This window comes from Antechinus flavipes, chromosome 6 (genome assembly GCF_016432865.1).
Source record: "Antechinus flavipes isolate AdamAnt ecotype Samford, QLD, Australia chromosome 6, AdamAnt_v2, whole genome shotgun sequence".
Taxonomy (NCBI): domain Eukaryota; kingdom Metazoa; phylum Chordata; class Mammalia; order Dasyuromorphia; family Dasyuridae; genus Antechinus; species Antechinus flavipes.
In genome coordinates, this window is record NC_067403.1 from 214061476 (window position 1) to 214081560 (window position 20085).

General features: G+C 33.9%; 1 protein-coding gene across 8 annotated transcripts in view; it reads right to left on the reverse strand.

The window, feature by feature from the left end:
• The window catches only part of BTBD10 (BTB domain containing 10), a 94795-nt gene that overhangs the window by 27175 nt on the left and 47535 nt on the right, over nt 1-20085 (reverse strand). For 2 of the 8 annotated variants that reach the window (XM_051965759.1, XM_051965761.1), the window contains exon 2: nt 4875-4943. The exons of 5 other annotated variants lie outside the window; for them this stretch is intronic. Coding sequence is in view for 1 of the 3 variants with exons in the window: in XM_051965764.1 (XP_051821724.1) it covers nt 15053-15177 (125 nt within the window). In the remaining 2 variants the exon portion in view is untranslated. Of the gene's footprint in view, nt 1-4874; nt 4944-15052; nt 15215-20085 lie in introns of those variants that run through there. One more of the 8 variants, XM_051965764.1, reaches the window with a different exon arrangement.

Consider the following 20085-nt stretch of genomic DNA (forward strand, 5'->3'; position numbering starts at 1 on the left):
TTTTTCTTGAGTAGATTCATAAATGTGGGAATATGTATAGAAGATTTGCACATGTTTAACTTATATTGGAATACTTGCTCTCTAGGCAGGAAGGAAAGGAGGGAGAAAAATTGGAAATGTGAATCTTTACATGTATTTTGAAAATAATAAGCTATTTTTAAAAATACCTGCCTGATATATTTCATTTATTCAATAAATATCTGAGTATTTAGTAAATCAAAAATATGGTTCTAAGATGTTCAAAGAGCCACAAAGACACCTAAGAATTAATACTTGTTCTCATGAAGATAAAATCTAGTAGTTATTTACCATTGTACATAAATTACTACATAGTATAAAAAAGCAAATGTGTAAAAGTTAACAAGGTTCAGTCAGTAGCTCAAAGTAAAAATCAATTCTAGTTCGTGAAGGAAATACAGGGGTCAATCAGAAATGGAAGAACTAGCATTTCTGCTAGGCCATGGAAAATGGGTAGTATTCAAAAAAATTGATGGGCTTATGAGGCATCCCAAAATCAGAACCATAAACAAAGGAAGGAAAATTTAGTATGCGTTTGGGGGAAAGGTGAGTAATAATGGCAAAAATGATACAGCTGGTGTCAGAAGACCTGAGTTCAAATTTTTTCTCTGACAGTACCAACAAAGTAATTATTAGGCAAGTCCATTGACCTCTCATCTAATAAAATAAGGGTGGATGGGTGGAGCAGACCAAGTGGCCACACAATTCCTTTCTAGCTTTAAATATATGATTCTACAAATACAATAGATCAAAAGGTTTTTGGATGTCATGTTAAAGAATCTGAATTCCATTTGTTATGCAAAAGGCAGGCACTGAAGAGTAAAGTGATTGGTTGTAAAATCTGGCAATGGTGTGTAAAAGAGGTTGGAAAAGTGGGAAATACTGAGCACCCACGAAACAATTTGGAAGCTACTTCAATATTATAATAGATTTTTTCTTCTGTAGATGGCTTTTTGGGGGAAGGCAATTGGGATTAAGTGACTTAAAGAGATGGCATGTGGCCTGAGCTTTCAAGAAAGGTTATTCATGACACTGGAATCTGTCTGTTCAGGCACAGTTTAAAAGTTGGAAAGATGACAGGCAACAAGAGAGGCTTGTTGGGACAGATTAAAGTGCATTAAAGGGACTAATAACAAAATAAACTTGGTATATATACCAGGCAATAAGCCTGACTAAACCTATGAGGAAAAGACTTTAAATGTGAGGGCATTAAGTTCTCTACTCTTAGGTTTTGAGTAAGAGAATGACATATTCAAATCTGTCTTTTAGAAAGATTACTTGAACAAGTATATGGAAGATGAATTAACAAAGGAGACTAGACACTTAGTCCATTTAAAAAGGTAGTGCAATAATGCATATAATAATAAGAAAGTGAAAAATCTGATCTAAGATGGTGACATATGAGAAAAGAGAGAATATGGAGGTATAATTGATAGGACTTTGCAAACTGACAAAATATAAGGAGAGATAAAGAAGAAAGATTATAGATAATTCCAAAGTCTGCAACACTTATATAGCTATAAAGTTGTGCGCTTCCTCAACAGATAAGGGGAAATTCAGAGGAGGAATGGCTGGAATGGTTATGAGGAGGAAGCCAAAGAGGTCTGCTTTGATGTGCTGAGATTAAACTGTCTATTAAGCAGGAGTATGCTATAAGCAGCACACATTGGATTATTTAACATCCAATTTTCAGCATGTGCATTTATAGCAGCACTATAATCAGTACTTGATATATTTTGTTGATTGTCTAGATTTAATAAAGCAATGGGGGAAAACATTAAAAGTTAATATTACACTTAAAACTGTGTCAAGTTTTTTGTTTGCTTTGTTTTCTCTGGAATCAAATATTAAATATACCCTTCCTATAAGCCTTGAAGTTGGAGATACTAAATAGTCCAGTTGATGAAGAGAAGAGAAGAGACTGGAGTTCAACAAAGTCTCAGGAGACACATACACATCTGGCAGCCATAAGCAGAAATAAATGAATTCTTGTAATTGATAAGATCATCAAGAGAACGACGAGGTCCCAACAGAACACGATTTTTCTAAAGTATACATATATCATATCACTTTTCTACTTTAAAAAACTGGTGGTCACTTACTGTCTAATGGCTCACATCTAATTTCTCTTGCCTGGTCTTTAATTTAAAAGTCTTCACAACTTTGCAATCTTCTCCCTTTATACTCCCTTTACATTCAGCAAGCCAGTCATAAAAGCCTCCTCAGTTTTCTAAATATACCACATTGCATGTCCCTATTTCTTTGCTTCTTATTTCTTTCAAGACTCAGCGTAAAAATTACCTTCTTCAGGTCTTCTTTCCAGGTTCCACCAACTACTAAAGAACCTTTTCCAAAAATAAACTTATACTCATGTTGCACAGTCTATACAAATGTGTATGTGTTTGCACTGACTCATATGTTTTCATGCTTTCACTCATTAGAATTTAAGTTTCTTGAGAGCAGAGATTCTTTCACTCTTATCTTTGTTATCCCCCCACTCCCCACCTCCCTAGGACACCAAAGTAGTACTTAAACACTTATTGACATCCAACCTTAAAATTTGTCCAAAACTGATGTATAATTTTGCATTAAAAGATGGTTAGTGATTTTTTTTGACATGTTTCTGCTGCATTAAAAATCATTATTTAAAAGTGAATTACATCACTATCAAAGGATTATAATACAAAGGCATCAATAAGGTTTTTTTTTTCTTTTCAAAAGAATAGATAATAGCTTAAGATCACATAGACTAAAAAGCTTCACAGAATAAAACCTAAGCAAGATCAGAATGGATGAATATTGAAATAGGAAGTAGAGAACTAGTATTTGCAGATGTGTAGAAGCAGAATTGCACTTGGCCTGCAAATATCTTCTAGAGATTAAATGAACATAAAATAAATATATAAATATATATACATAACCAATATATACTGTGATTATGTAGGTATATATCTATACCTGAAAGTGTGGTTTATGTTAAGATCTAACAAAGTTGCCTGTGAAAGCATGGAGTATTTGACTAGGCCACCTTAAAAATCAATCCCTTCAACCTGACAAATGAAGATAATACAGCTCAGAAAAGTTAACTTAGCCAAAGTCAAATTGGGAGGATAATACCTGAAAATTAGCAAACCACCTGCTTTCCATATCTTATTTGATCTTCACAACAACCTTATCAATTAAGTTCTAGAAATTTTATCCCCACTTTTGGGAAACTAAGACTCAGAAGAGAGATTTCCTGACTTTCTATCCAGTGATCTACTACAACTATATATTCTGCTATCTGCCTCCATTTACTATAGTGAATATTGTAGTGCCTCAACATAAAATGGAAACAACAATGGGTCTCTAAAATTATGCTAATAGAGTACAAATTCTAGAAGACCCTGTGCCAAGTGCCTGCCATCTGAGAAACAGCCTGGATTCCTCTGGGAAGCTTCACCACCAGAAAGTAAAATGATGAATTTTTCACCTGCAGGAATTCTCAAAGACTTATACTAAGTCATAGAAGAGTTTAAAACTGAATTAAGGAAATTGAAATAGACCAATGATTTCATAGTTTTTTGAAATATTTGTATACATATGACAGCATATAAGCAACTCCTTAAAAAGCACTTAATTACAGTAATTATTGAAATTATATTGAATACATGAGCTTAATGATTCAGAAGTCATTTCAATTTTTAAAAATGTTTTAGGGTATTCTTTATTATTATATATATGAACTATGATGTTGATGTATAAAGTATAAGAAACTGAATTAAGTATATATACACACATCCCAGAATTTCCTTTTTTGGAATACCTGATATCTATTTAATCATTTGCAATCTGTCTCTTTATAAAAATAGACTGCCTTCCTTCCCCTCTCCCTCCCCACAAAAACAAAACTATTTGTTTAACTTACTCAGATGTTTTGAGTTCTAGAGGAGAGTATTTAGTATTTTCATTTGAAATAGCAATTTTCCTCATATCTAAGTACCAAAATGCCCTGTGTTTCTACGCTAAAAAAAAAAAAAAAAAAAAAAAAAAAAAAAAAAGACTTGAGGGTCCATTTACTCAAGATTTAGTAAACGAAGGGATAATTAAAAAGCAAAATCAATGCAGGCATAATTTCTACAATTCTCTGAGCTGCCAAATTTTAATATCCTAAATAGTAAGATCAAATGAGATATTTGTGATTTGCAAACCTTAAACACTATATAAATGCGAGCTATAATTATTATTGTTAAGAAAGGACTCATTTTCTGTGTATGTGAAGCTGATCATTTAATGCATAAGGTAAAACTGTAAACACTGCTAACTAAATTCAGTTCAATCTAAACAAGTGCCAAACATGTTCATTGGGATGTAGCTCAATAAAGGCAAACATAGTATTAAGTGGTAATGTTGGATCAAAAAAAGAGGCAGGCCAGTCATGTTGAAAAAGGAAACAGATGGAAGTCTCCATACTATAGTAGTAAATATAAAACATAAAAAGATACAGAGGACTGCTTCTACCAAACAGATAGATACCCTATGGAAATGTTCTGGGAGAAACCAGGCAAGAACTACACAGAATGAAAAGGCATAGAGAGATGTGCACTGATGGAAGCCTCAGAGAACTAGTTGTGAAAAAGTCCTAATAGCTAACCTCTATATAGTGCTTTGAGGTTCCTGTGTGTCTCTGTCTGTCTCTCTCTCTTGATACAAATATAGAAATATATCAAACCCTCTATAAAGCATTTCATTTGATACTCAAAAACAATATTGTGAAGTAAGCAAATGAGAACAATGAATCTATTTCAGTTAACTATAGTTCTGCAAAAACTAACTTTTCAGATCAAGGCAGAACTCTTCACCTAGTGGCAGCTTACCCTAATTGCTGATAAGGAACTCAGGAGGATATAAAAATCTTCTCCCATGCCAGCCTTGCAAACTCAAACCTATAAAAATGACAGCAAATATCAGTGTCTCTCATTTTAAAAAAAAAGGATACAAAATCCTAGGTTTATAACTTCTTGGAGTCCCTTTCTATAACATTACAGAAATTGTTCAAATAACTTGTTCTGGGACAATATACTTAAATTCTTCTCTTATTTTGGCACTAGTGATCACTTCAATCTGCAGACCAGTTTCAAATCTGACCTTATCCAGCTTATACCAACCTAGTAGTAGAGAAAATATTTACAATTTTATTTTGATCATTGACTGAAAAAGTCTTCTTTTACAGGAGAAAGTACTGGTTTTATAGACTTTTAGAATATTATCAATTAAATATTTCACTGGCACTTGAAAGAAAAATATTTAAAATGCTAAAAATTCCATTAATTCAACATTAAATCAGGCTAAATTTTGCAACTATACTAAGTTTTGGACAAGTCTTTGATTGCTTAAACCATAAGAATCACCAATGCCTGTTAATTCTGTATTAGTAATGTCTCTTGCATTGGTTTATTCTTTTATTTATATTCCTACTAGCACTCGACAAAACTCTTCATAACCTGATGCTGTACCTCTTGCTCTACTTATCTTTCCCAACTAGACCAGTTGTCAGAGCTAATGATTTTTCCACAACTGCAGCACGACTATCTAATATGATTTACTTGGTATTTATTTTCCACACAATGTTGTTATTATTCCCATTTTTAGTTACAAATCCATCTCTATAACTAAAGCTGTAAGCCCTTTGTATACACAAAGAGCCTTTATCAACTTTATCACTTGTATTTGGCAAGTTGGTGCTTGTGCTTATTGGATATCTTAAATTGGATGTTCCACAAGCATCTCAATTCAACTTGTCCCAAACATAACTTGCCCCAAGTCCTTATTAACTTATTCATTACAATAATGAGAGCTATTATTCCCCTAGTTACCTAAGTTTTCAACCACACTCAATTTCTCACTCACATTCACCTCACATACTTAATCACTTAGCAAATCTCATTGATTTCTACCTTTGCAACATCATCTCTACTGTATGCCCCCTTCTCTTCCCCTGTAGGCAATAGCTGTTGGTTGGTGTCCCTGCCTCTCAACTTGAAATAGTTGTTTTCTTCTTATTTAAGTACCCAAAACTCCAATGCATCTATCAGTTCTTAAAAACAACAACAACAACCTAGATAAACAAGAACTTCTCATTCTATAAGTCAGGGCAAAAGAAGAGAAAAAGAATGAATGTAGCAAAGATAATGCGGAAATAATTTTTTGCAATTCCTTTTACTGCCAACTTTTAATCACCTCAACAATAAACACATTTTTTATGTGTGAAGCTGATAATTTTAATATAGTTCATTGTACACTCATCTAAAGAAAGAAAGACATTTTTCTAAAGCAAAAATCTGGCCATTATCTCTGTCTCCTTTACTTCCCAATTCAATTAACTCCAGTGGTTCTACTATCTTCAGGATCAAATATAAATAAAATCCTCTTGACTTTTAAAGCTCTTCATAACTTATTTTCTTCCTAACTGGATAATCTTCTTAACATGTTTCTCCCTAATTGCGGGTATTCTATTTTTCAGAGAGACATCCATAGTCTTGCAGTTCCCTTTGCACTGGTTAACAACTCCGTAAGCGACTTTCCATTGCCTGTCCCACTTTCCCTCCTCACTCCTACCTCCCGACTTCCTTTAAGATCAATTCAAGTCCTATCAACGAAAAAAGACCTTTCCTTTTCAGTCACCCCAATTCCCTACTGCTAGTGCGTTCCCTCTAAGATTACTTTCGATTTATTTTATTTAAAAATATATGTATGTCACCCAGAGAGAGACAGTTGAATCAAAGCATAGTATTTTCACTTCTTTTGCATGTTTGATTTTTCTTGCACATGACAAATATGGAAATATCTTTAAAAGGCACATTTAATCTATGTCAGATTGGTTGCTGTCTTAAAAAGGAGGGAAGAAAGCTGGGTGGCACAGTAGATAAAGCACCAGCCTTGAAGGTATGCGGCCCCGAGTTCAAATCTGACCGCAGGCATTTTAACACTTCCCAGCTAAGTGACCCTGGGCAAATCACTTAACCCCAATTACCTCAGCCAAAAAAAAAAGAAACAAACAAACAAACAAAAAAAAGAAACAAGGTATCAATAAAGCTTTTTAAGCTTTGGAGTGGCATAGCCAGCAAGACTTGTGCTTTTATTTGGAACTATGCTCAAAAGTTATCAAACCGTGCATACCCTTTGATCCAGCAGTATTTCTACTGGGCTTATACCCAAAAGAGATATTAAAGAAGGGAAAGGGACTTGTATGTGCCGGAAAATGAATGGATGCCCATCAATTGGAGAATGGTTGAGTAAATTGTGGTATAGGAACGTTATGGAATATTATTGTTCTGTAAGAAATGACCAGCAGGATGAATACAGAGAAGACTGGCGAGACTTACATGAACTGATGCTAAGTGAAATGAGCAGAACCAGGAGATCATTATATACATCAACAACGATACTGTTTGAGGATGTATTCTGATATAGTGGATCTCTTCGATAAAGACAGTTAATTCAGTTTCAATTGATCAAAGATGGACAGAAGCAGCTACACCCAAAGAAAGAACACTGGGAGATAAAATATAAACTTCTTGCATTTTTGTTTTTCTTCCCGGGTTATTTATATCTTCTGAATTCAATTCTCCCTGTGCAACAAGAAAACTGTTCGGTTCTGCACACATATATTGTATCTAGGATATACTGTAACCTATTCAACATGTAAAGGTCTGCTTGCCATCTCGGGGAGAGGGTGGAGGGAGGGAGGGGAAAAATCGGAACAGAAGTGAATACAAGGAATAATGCTGTAAAAAATTACCCTGGCATGGGTTCTATCAATAAAAAGTTATTTAAAATAAATGAATAAATGAATGAATTTGAAAAAAAAAAAAACTTGTGCTTTTAAGAAAATTATGGGGAAAATATACTAAAGGGAAGAGACTTTAAGATAGGAGAATCAATTAGGCATCTAAAACAACAGTCCAGGAGAAACATGATAAGGAATTGAACTAAAGTATGGTCTTATGAATGGAAATTAAGAAGTAGAAATGACAAGACTTGGAAAATGATTACATCTGGTAATGGAGAGTGAGTGGAGTCAAGAATAGACTTGAAGTCTGGTGGCATATTGAAAGAAATAAGTCAATATGGTAATTTAACTACTGTTCTTTGTTAAAAGGAAAATTATCTATTGGGAATTTTTTTTAAAGGACTAAAATTGTCCTATGTATATGTACAGTCTTAAAAATGTACTTTTAAAAAATGAGCTAAAAGGAAAGGGAGATAGGAAATGCTTATATGTATCTACCAAGTTAAAAGAGATAATCATGTAAGGAAATCCAGAACCAGAACCAGAAAAGGACTGTGAAGGATTTGGACAAAGATCAACAGAAGCACAAAAAGAAACAAGATCATTAAAATACACTACAGACCATTAAAAAAAGAGAGAGAGAGAAAGGAAATGAAGAGCTCAAGAAAAGATTATACTGATAAAACCATGAAGATCTCATAAGAGCAGTCCTTTCACATTTTGGACATCTCTATTTCTAAGAGTTCTTTACACTAAGCCAAAAATATCTATTCCTATATGTAACTGGGCTTCCACCTAGTTTTGCTTTTTATATGTACATAAAGTAAATCTGACTTTTTCTAACTGAAAGACTTCAAATTTTTGAAGACAATAATTATAAATGTAGCACCTCAAAGTGAATATGGTTCCAAATGTAACTTGATTAAACCCAAGTATATATATTACTTTCAATGTAATAATAATAATAGTTATACATTTTAATTAGTACTAATTAGTTGTGATCACATTAGCTTTTCTGTAAACCACAGCAAGTTAAAAACATCTAAAATGTCCTTTTTTATTTAAACTGCTATTAAGTTCTATCTTCCTGAAATTAAATTTGTATAGCTAGGTTTTTTTAATCTAAATTCTTATCTTTAGATTTTTTTCCCATTTGATTTTCTTCTCATCAGTTGGAAAATATCATGTATGACTGTAACTGAAAAATATTTTACTATAAGAAAATATGAAAGAGAACTTCAGAGATAACTATATGAACTGACAGAGTCAAGTGAATAGAACCAGTAAAACAATCTATCCAATACTACAAAAAAAGAATAACTTTGAGAGACTTAAAAATTTATCAATTCAGTAATAAATCACAATCCCAAAGGATTTATGACAGAAAAAAAAAACTTCTTTATTCCTTTTTCTATGAATTAAAAAGGAACATCATATTACTAACAAGATAGAGAACTACACATTTTTCCTGACCCTCATAAGCTCTAAACAAAAGCAGCTGTCTCCACCGTATTATAGGACACCAAGAACCCAAACAAGATAACAATTTAACAAACATTTAAGACAGCAATTCCTTTACTCCAATGTACTTTCTCAGCATTCTACTTCCCCCAACAACCACACTCCCAACAGTACAGTTGCACAAGGTAACCCCAAAACGACTTATAATAAAACACTTTTGTAGCACTACCTTCCTTCCTGTGATAGAAAACCAAAAAGCAGAAGCTTGCTCATATTAGAACAGCAGTAAGGCAGTATTGTTCTACTGAAAGGTAGTTTAGCTAGAGAAGTGAAGAGAGGAGCGGGGGCGAGGGAGTGAGGGGTGGAATGAGGTGGGGTGGAGAGGGGGGGTGGAGTGGAAAGGTGGAGTAGAGGGGAGGGGTGAAGTAGAAGGAAGGGGGGAGGGAGGGAGGGAGAGACAAGAGAGAATTAAGGCAATCAAAACCTGAGTTATTTAACATGGGGGGAAGGGGAGAAGTAAAAGGCAGAGTGGCGGAGATATTGTTATGCCACAGTTCTCTTTTATTGTCCTGACTCAGTTTCCCTAATTATCCTGCCGGTTTCTCTGCTTCTCAGTTCTGCAAAACCTCCCCTCCCTTTTTATCAGAATACTTGATAAGGATAAAGGATCTTATGTTTTAGAATATCAGAATGCCTTTCCTCAGCCCAAACTATTAGAATATTAGATACTGTATTATCAAGATGCCTCTCCCCGATCTCAGCACCCTGACTCCGCCCCTGCCTCAGTCTACTCCCTGCATCTGAGCCCCGTGTATATATATGTCTTTGAGAACTCACATTGTTTGCTGGATTCTTGAAGACAATAGTCTCATTCAGCCCTGGGACCAAACCATGGATCCATTTGGTTCCAGTATACCTCTCTATTTAATAAACTATTAAATATTCTCTAATCTCTATCTTGCTCAGTTTCTCCGGCATTACAATATGATGGTGTGAAAAAGCTAAAACAGCCAGGTGAAATTATCAAGGAGAATTAGAAAGTTAAAAAGTTCAGGAAGAAAAACTTAGTTAAATACCTTGAGAATAAATAAATTGACAAGGATGATCTATGATAAAGGTCTGTCACCAAATGATGGCAGGCACCAAAAGTTGGGGTTCAATCATGTGAAAAATTCACAATGACCATTCTCTTTGGCAAAAGGTAGATTTATTTAGGGGAATATGTTAGAATCCTAGTGTTAATTCATTAGAGTTGATGGAAACAATGCTTGTGTGCTTAGGATTTACACCTTTGGGAGAATTCACACAGAGTTCACACCTTTGAGAGTTCACACATTAGTTCACACACTTTGGGAAGATTCACAAGTCAGAAACCCACAATCCCGCTTTCTCAGAGCAGGAGTCAACCTTTGGGTTCACACCTTTTAAGAAATCATATATAAGAAGCTCTTAGAGCTTCAGTCAGTCAGTTCAGAAGATTGACAAGCTAGAGACTGCAGTCGGGCAGAACGAAGGATTAGGAAGAGCAGAATCAAGATTGAGATTGAGAACTGGTGATTCAGAGAGAGTTGCAAGAGCTCTTAGAACCAAGAAGGAAGATAGGCCTCTAAAAAAACTAACCAGGATATTTTTGAAGAAACAATAAAAGACTGTACTTTAATCCCTGGCTGCATTTGAGGTGATTATTACTTGAAACCGAAACGAGGGCTGCCTCCAGAAACCTCCCCAAGAAACCTGCTCTCACAGAGAATGATTATATATTAGAAAAAGAGAACACTACATTTTGGCGCCCGAACTGTATCAGGTTACAGATAAAATGAAGAGATACAAGAGACCCCGAGAATGATAAAATATGAAATAGAATGGGAGAGCATATGGATTCCTCGGTGGAACTCAAGTATTCAGAGTAAAAAGGGAGCATCCCATGAGCCTGGGACAAGCCCTTAGCTGGCAGGCTAAATCCTGAAAGAGACTTAGCACACTAAAAGAGTTAGTTAGCTGTAAGGAGGAGAAATGGGGTTGCGAAGCATAGCGGAGTTAGGAGAGATGCCCCGTGGAATGGGGGAGAAGAGGTAAGGAAAAAGATACCAACAGGCAAAAGTGGACTGACCCAAAAGAGAGTAGCAAGGAAAAGTTGTTTTAGAGAGAAATTTTAGCCTCAAGGTCTTGACATAACGTGGATTTTTAACTGGATTACCTTTACAAGGTAGAACCAAGAAACTAAACTGATCTCCATTATCAGAGCCTTCTTCCTTCTTGCCTAAGGGATTGATTTTTACCAGTTCCTCTGCTAACCACACTAAACATTGAAGACCCCTTCAATATTAATGACAGAAGAGTCAACATGTATGAATAAATATTTCAAGACAATGGAAAATGAACCAACATTTGGTGAGGCACAGGACCCTAAAGTTTCCCAAGAGAACAAGAAATCACATAGGATGTTCCCATATGGTTTAAAAAATAAATAAAAGTTTTAAAGCAAAATTCAGGCTTGTTCAGCAGAAATAATTGATACTGTAATGCCGAAGAAACTGAGCAAGACAAGATTAGGGACCAATTCAATAGTTTATTAAATGGAGAGAAATACTGGGACCAGTGGTTCCATGTTTCATTCCAGCGAGTATTGGGACAGCAAGCTTTTTTACAGGATAACAAAAACAATGACATAATGGAGGGAGTTTACTGATATTCTAATGACATCTGAAATGGATAAACCTTTATTCTGTTAAACCTTAAGAAGGAATGTCTATAACCTAAAGATATAAAACCTTTATCTCATCAAAGATTAAGAAGGAAAGGTTATAACCTGAGGCAGAATAATTAAATAGGACAATTGGGGAAACTAGGTCAGGACATCAAAATGGAACTTTGGCACAAAAATACAATAGAAAAATCTGAATCTGTGGTGACAAGTTTCAAAAAAGAAAAAAAAGAGGATAACTGACAAAAATAAATATATAAAACAAAATTGATCTGGAAGCGAAGTAAAAGGGAATAACATTAAAAGAAAATGTCTTTGTACAAACATAATTTATTTCAAGGAAAGAATTATGGAGATCTCTCTATGGATAATTTATGTATAACAGATCTCTAAGATTAACAGAACTAAAAAAAAAAAAAAAAAAGCTGAACACAACAATGCAAAAAATAATACAGAAAACTGCCAAAAACTTTAGAACACAAAAGACAAAATGCTAATCAAAAAATTCCAGAGAATAAAAGATAAGAGATCCAAGAAAGCAAACTTTGGATACTTAAATTTAACAATTACAATGACAAACAACATATTCAGCAAGCAACCAGGGGTAAGACTTTCAAAAATAAAAGAAAGGAAATAATACTTCACTATTGTGATCCACCAGAAACCACTGGAGGAAGTAGAATAATATAACATTCTCAAAATACAACTCAAAGTGATATCTCACAAACCTCAGTCTAACCACTAATGAAAAAAAAAATTGTGCTTCATTAAAAAAAGAGAAGAGATATTCTAAACATTTTCAGAATGAAAATGAGAGCTGAAGTAAAAGAGTTAAAGAATGGTCTTGGGTTTTGAGTCTCAGATTAAGTCTTACTAAGACTTAATATCTCAAACTATTTGAGCCTCAATAAGATCTTTAAAATGGGAATGATATTCAGATTAATTCTCTTACAGGATTATTGAATACATAATACAGAAAATCTTAAGCAAAAATCTTTTGTGCTCTAAAAATGTATAACAAAATTATCTTGAAAAATAATAATTAGCATATGTAGGCTTATTTAAAATTAGTTTTAAAAAAAACAAATGCAGTTTTGTACAGTGTGTGTGTGTGTGTGTGTGTGTGTGTGTGTGTGTGTGATAGGAAAAATAAGCTTCTAGAAGGGAAGGAAGGGAAATGGAAATAGCAAATTTTTTAATGATCATATAATTCAAGGTAAATACCATGTTATTTTTTTTTTAAATAGGCTGTGAGGACTAGAAAGGCTCTTTAGAAATAAAGTAATTTAATATTTTTCTTTACCCTTAAGGAAACTAAAGTGCATCTCTATCATATAATAGGAATCTTTATTATAGAATTCTATTTTCCATTTCCCTCAGTAATAATAGTTATTTTTATCTTTTTCACCATGTAGCTAAGAACACAACAATTATCTTCCTTACCCTCAAAGAACAATAGGAAAACTAGAAAAGGCAATAGAGTTGTGGGGACGGTAAAAGGCACTTGCTTTCCCCTTCTATGGGTCTTGATCCCTGCCCTGTGGTTAAGCATCAAAAAATTAAAAACAAACAAGCAACTAAGTTTTATTTTTTGGGTGGATTATTGTTTGGGTGGATAAAATTGGATGATAAAGGTCACTGTCATTTCCCTTCATTTCCCAGAGCTAATAAGAGTTGCATTAAGATCAAGCCCATAAAGAAGGTTATCATGAAAAATATGACACCTATCTGGAGCAACAACACAAACATGCTCGTTTATGAGGATAACATCAACAATCCCAGCAAGAATCTCCACAACAAAATCACAATACATATTACTCATCTGACAAAGTGGATAAATAAGACGTTCTCTAAAATGTATTTCCATTAAATGGCCGGAAGAAGAAAAAAGAGGAATAACTAATTATGTCCCCAAAATACTGTTTTGAGTCAGATCACTGAAGGACCTTGACAACACAGAAATGTTGAAACTTCTAAATTTCAAAAGTTTATCCTGGGATAAGCTACAAAACACACCAAGAGGAGCTGTTTAATATTTACTTTTACCATCTTTCCAATAAACTCGGTAACTTTCTCCTTTCCTCCAAAAAATTAGTCACCTTTTTTGTTCTTTATGCAACATAAATCTAAATGAGATATTAAAAAATGTATAATACTTCAAGAGTTTAGAAATTTAATAAAGATTTGTATCTTTTAGGTATTACAGAAACTTTTAGGAGGGAAATGAGAACACTTTCTTTTATTAGTGAAATCTATCTTTTATCCATTATTCAATATAAAATTTAATTAAAAATTTTAAAGTAAATATGATATATTCAAAAAAGTCCTTTCAACACTGGTAAAAAGATCATAATATTCACTGAGAGGAAATGACAGAGAGGGATGAAAGAAAAAGAAGAGGTTAATATAAGCAAAAAAGTTTTAAATTATATTAGTTTCTAAATTAAGCAATTTTCTTTCATTCTATTAAAACAAAAAAAATGATAGTAAATAAAAGCTGCCCCATTTTAAAATACTATATTGACCATCTTTTAAATCAACTCAATTTGTACCATCTTTTAAAGAAAAACTACATATAGGCTAACTTTTGTTTCAAATTAAGCACCTAATCATCTTATTAACAATTTCCATTTTTCAATAAAGCACAGCATTATTTTAACTATAATTGGTTATATTGATTCAAAATGTTTTTTTAAAAGAAACATTTAACTTTTTGCTTTTATAAGTGATTTAATTTACTTTATTATTCTTCCTTTGGATTTATTTTTTTAAAGATTCAGCAAAAACAAATTCCAAATTAATCTTTTTAAAAATAATTTTTGATGACATTCATACAAAAAGATTAACAAATCTAATGCATTCTAAAGTTGTAAGCAGATTCCACTAAGGTTTTTAAACAAAAAGCCACACAAAAGAAAAACCATACATGCCACTTATTTTAAAATCACCTGCCACTAAAGTGAAAGAAAATAAATGACCTTTAGCATTCAAAGATGGGGAGGGAGAAGCACCCTCGGGGCAGGAGACCAAGCATTTCTTCTTGTTTATCTCTTATTTAACCTCAGAAATTATCACATAATAAATAAATGAATACACACCTTCCTGTTGAACATGCCAAGGTAGACACACAAAAGCAAGGAAAAATTTTTGAAATCAGAGCACAAAGGAGCTCTGCTCTTTCAAACAATGCAGCAGTGAAAGCCAGGTCAGCATCCTTGAGCATTACTAGCAAAGTTTAGCACACTTGATATTTCCATTATCTTCTCAAGATTCCTCTGAACCATTCAAAATAATCTTATTGCTCTCACATACACCCAATTCCTCTAGCTTTTCTCCTGCTTCTCTGCCTTCCAAATGCAATAATCCTGTTGTAGTTATTTAGGCTGATTAATGTTTAGAGCCGCAACCTCCCCATAGATATTAATTCAGTTCATTTTCTTACAGTCACTGACTCAGCCGTGGGTAGTGCAGCACTGACGTCTCTAACCTAACAGCATCGTATGAGCTGTGGTCGGTCCATTTCTCCATCTCTGAACAGCCATTGGATATTGTAATTGACAGACAGGAGAAAGGAGGCTGAGAGAAGAGAGCTTAGTGGTACACTGCCAAATGCCATCTGTAAAGCTAATTCTAACCTTGCCAGCCTTTCAGGTTTCAGTAAAAGTGGGAAAAGCCAATTGAAAAGGATATAGCAAACTTCTTTTCTCATTAAGTTTTTTTTACATTTTATTTTGTACTCCTTCAAGATGTAAAGCTTTATTCATTTGGATTTAAGACCAAGAATAGTTCGAGAAATGCTATTTGATTTTTAAAATTTATTTAAGTTATTACTCTCCAAAGGAACAAAACTTTTTTATCTTCTCAACAGCCATGAAGAGGACAATCTATAATTTATAAAGTAAATGGACAGCTCAGTCTTCATTCAGTCCCAGATAACGAACAGAGCATGCGCTCCCCTGTGTGGGAGTGAAACCTTGCGGCAAAGTCTCATATTGAATGTATGATGCATGTATCTTTGGTAACTTGAGCAGGCTGCAGATTTTGAGTTTGATATAATTATTGGCCTCCAAAATACCTCTATTCCATAGTTTAGTGCTTTATATATCTTAATTTGTGTCATACAGAATGAAATTCTAGTTTTTAAAAAGCAAAGAGTCATCCTCTGACCCACAATTTACAGAAGACAGCTACAATTCTGAATAACTTAAGAAAAGGAATCAGAAGCTTGTTAACAAAAATTCCAGCTAAAATTGTGAGGTAAATTATCAAACCTCAAAAAAACTTCAAAACAAAACAAAAAACACCCTGAATTAAAACATATGTTAAATTTTGCTTGTCACTGGAAAATAATTTAAGCCCAAAGAATCAGGTCATATATATATATATATCATTTGTTATATTTTATAATACTTTTCTAACAAGACACCATATGTCATATATAGAGATCACATTTATATATATTGTTTACAAAGTATTTTACATATACTACTTCACTTTCTAATACCTTGGAATTAAGTATTAATTACCTTTTGGACTACTTGGATAACACTTGGACTACAAATGTTATCATTTCCCTTTTATAGATAAGGAAAACTAGTTCCAGTGAGCTGAAGTCATAAAATTAGTATGCAGTAAAGCTGAAACACACACACACACACACACACAAAAGTTTATACAATGACTAAATTACATATATGTATGTCAGATAACATTTATGAGATGCCTATACTATTGTCAGGCACTGTAAGTGCTGGAGATACACTAAGAAAACTGTTCCCCACCTAAACTTCCACTTTCTATTCTCAGGGAGCACAGAGTCTAATGAGGGAGACAAGATGAAAACAATCATAATCAAACAAGCTAAATACAAGATAATTTGAGGATAGTCTCAGAGGAAAGACTCACTAAGGAAAACTGGAGAAAAGAAATCATAACTGAAGGTCAGACTTTACCTGAAACTTAGGAAGCCAAGGGAGGCAGAAATGAGGAGAAAGAGCATTAATAAAAGCAATAAAGAAATCTAATGTAAAACTAAAGTAACTTTTTCAACTACCAAAAAAAAAAAAAAAAAAAGCAGTGAGAAGTCCAAGGACAAAAGAGAATACCAAAAAGTCAGCAACAGCATCCCAGCTTGAGTAGAGACTAGTCAGAGAAATGTGTGGTCTAGAAGGCTGTGTCTAGATGCAGCAGCAAACCCTCAAAAGGTCCAAAGAGGTCAAAAAACCCCAGAGTGAGATTTCTTTAAATATCCTACCAACAGAACTCAGTCAAGGATAGCCCAGGTATTGAGGGACTTAAAAGAACCTCACTCTTCATCCTAAGATATCAGAGCAGATATTGAAGATCCAGCACTATAAACTTCAAAGATGAGGAGGGAGAAATATATCATGAAGACAAGGTCAGGGCAGGAACCCAGAAGACCTAGGGTGAGACCAAATACCTCACTATACATGAAAACATATGGGGGCGGTCTGCCACAAAACCCCATTCAGAAATTAAAGTTGAAGAAACGAGTAAACAAAGAAAACACTAACCAATATCAAAAATTATTGCAAATCTAAAGATCCCCAAAAGAAACAAGTAATACCAAAACAACTGTAAGCAGCAACTAAAAAGAAAAAATGGATTTCTTACAAGGACTACATGAATATCTAGAAGAAATGAAGCAAAAAGATAAAAAATGAAATAATGCTTGTAGAGGAAAGAATTGGAAGAGAAAAGAAGTAACATGCTCCCTGAACGCTAGATTAGACAAACACACACACACACACACACACACACACACACACACGAAAAAGAAGAAAAAAAAAGGCAATTCCTAAAGTATTTGTATGTAAAATAAATCCACTGATCACTTCTTGGAAGAAACTCTAAATATTAAAGTTTCAGAAATACCATAGCCAAAACCAAGAGCTCCCATATCAAAGAAAAATACCTGAAGCACCCAAAAAGTAGTAGTTTGAATATCAAAGAATGATAATAATAAAGATCACATACAATCTGGTAGTTTCTATCATGAATGAGAGATTCTAGAATACATACACACACACACACACACACACACACACACACACACACACACACTCTCTTATAAAAAATAGCTTACCCTTCAGAGCTGAGAATAATCCTACAAGGGAAGCCATGGGCCTTCAGTCAGAGAACATTCAACCATTTCTGAATAAAAGACTAGAGTTGTGTAGAAACTCTGAAATATAAACACTGGAGTCCAGAGAAATCTAGAAAAATAAATTTGAGAAAGTGAAAGAAGCTGGATGATGACCCAGTGCTTCCATTCTAATAAGGCGGAAACTTAACAAGTGCACTTTCAGAACCTAAAAGTCTTCAAAAGATACTGAGTTAAGAAATATAGAGAACCTTGAGGGTGGATTATTTATTTTGAGTGTTTAAATATCAGAAATAGAAAGGAGGAATATATTAAGTGGAAAAAAGAGAAAGCAGGAGGTAGAATTTATTATTTCTTATATAATACATAATTCTTATGTATATGAAAACACAGAAGAATAAGCAATTTGAACCTCAGATGAATTTCAATCATCTCAAATGGACAAAGGAAAGTTAAACACACACATTGAATAAAAATAAATCAAACTCAACAGGGGAGGTGGAAGAAATGGAAAGACGGATAAGCAGCAAGCAATACGAATTTCCTGACTCTGATGAAGGAAGGGCAGAGCAACAATTGAGGAATAGCTGAACGAAATATTATTGTGATATAACAAATGATGAAAAAGATGATTTCAAAGAAGATTGGGAAGTATAAACTGAAAAAATTTACACAGGGATAGCAATATTGTAAACAAAAATAACTTTAAAAGACTTAAGAACTGTGATCAAGGAAATAATGTCTTTAGAAAATCTATAATGAAGCATATGTTACTCATTTTCCAATGAAACACACAAAGTATGGAAAGAATCATATCTTTTTGGACATGGCTACTATGTAAATTTATTTTCCCTGACTATATTTTTAACAAGGACTTTTTTTTCCCCTTTCCAGTTTTTAATGGGGAGTGAGGGGGTTAGACTAGGAAGTGTGGGAGAAGGGCATCAGTAACAGTAATGCAAAAAAGTGAAAATTCATGATTCTTAAAGATTCCTTTTTTAAAAATTCTACTGCTGTATATGCAAATACTGTTTAAATTTAGAATTACAAAAAAACAAAATTTTAATTTCACTTTCTACATCAGATTCAAAAAACGATTATGATACAATATAGGCAGAGAGAAGAATGGATAGAATAATTTGCAGGGAAAAAAAAGATCTAGTCAGAATCTTAAGAAAACTTAAGAAACCTTTTCCTTTACTTCTGAATGTGGTCCCCTTAGTCTTTTCTGTTTCTACCTCAACAATGGCCGAGTCTCAACCTCTACCCTCAACTTCATTCTCTCTTAAATGACAGTCCTGCCTAAGTTACTGAGAAAATTCAGGAAAACAGGTGCAGCTAGGTGGCACAGTGGATAGAACACCAGCAGCCCTGAAGTCAGGAGAACCCGAGTTCAAATATGACCTGAGACACTTAACACTTCCTAGCTGTGTGACTTTAGACAAATCACTTAACCCCAATTGCCTCAGCAAAAAAAAAAAAAAAAACAACAACAACAAAAAAAAAAACTGAGGAAATCAAGAAATCCTTTATCTCAACCTCCTCCATTTCACAATTTCTTCCTATCTATCTCCTATCCATATTTTTCTCTGCTCCCATATCAGAGTACAGCCTTGCCACTTGTGCCTTCACTTCCCCTATGGGAGAAGCAATATCTGCTAGGTAGGCTGAACTAATTTCTCCTTAAAAGCTAACAAAAACATTCCCAAGATTTCCAGTAAATAGCTTAGAGGAATAAGACCTAGGTGGCTGATGTAGCTTCCCACAGGCCAAAGTATAAGGCAGCATTCCCAGAATCACCAGCTCTTGCCTCAGGCTTCTAACAGACAGATAGGCATGACCAACACTACTGAGGTAGAAATGCTTTATTTAGTGTCTCTGCTGAATATCTTTCCTCTGCTATGACTAAGTAAATCTTTTATTTTTTAACTGTGTAATGTTCTAAAATGTCTCATTTCATCTCATTTTAAACCTGGTGGTTTAACCAGATCGGTCTGAATCTGACCT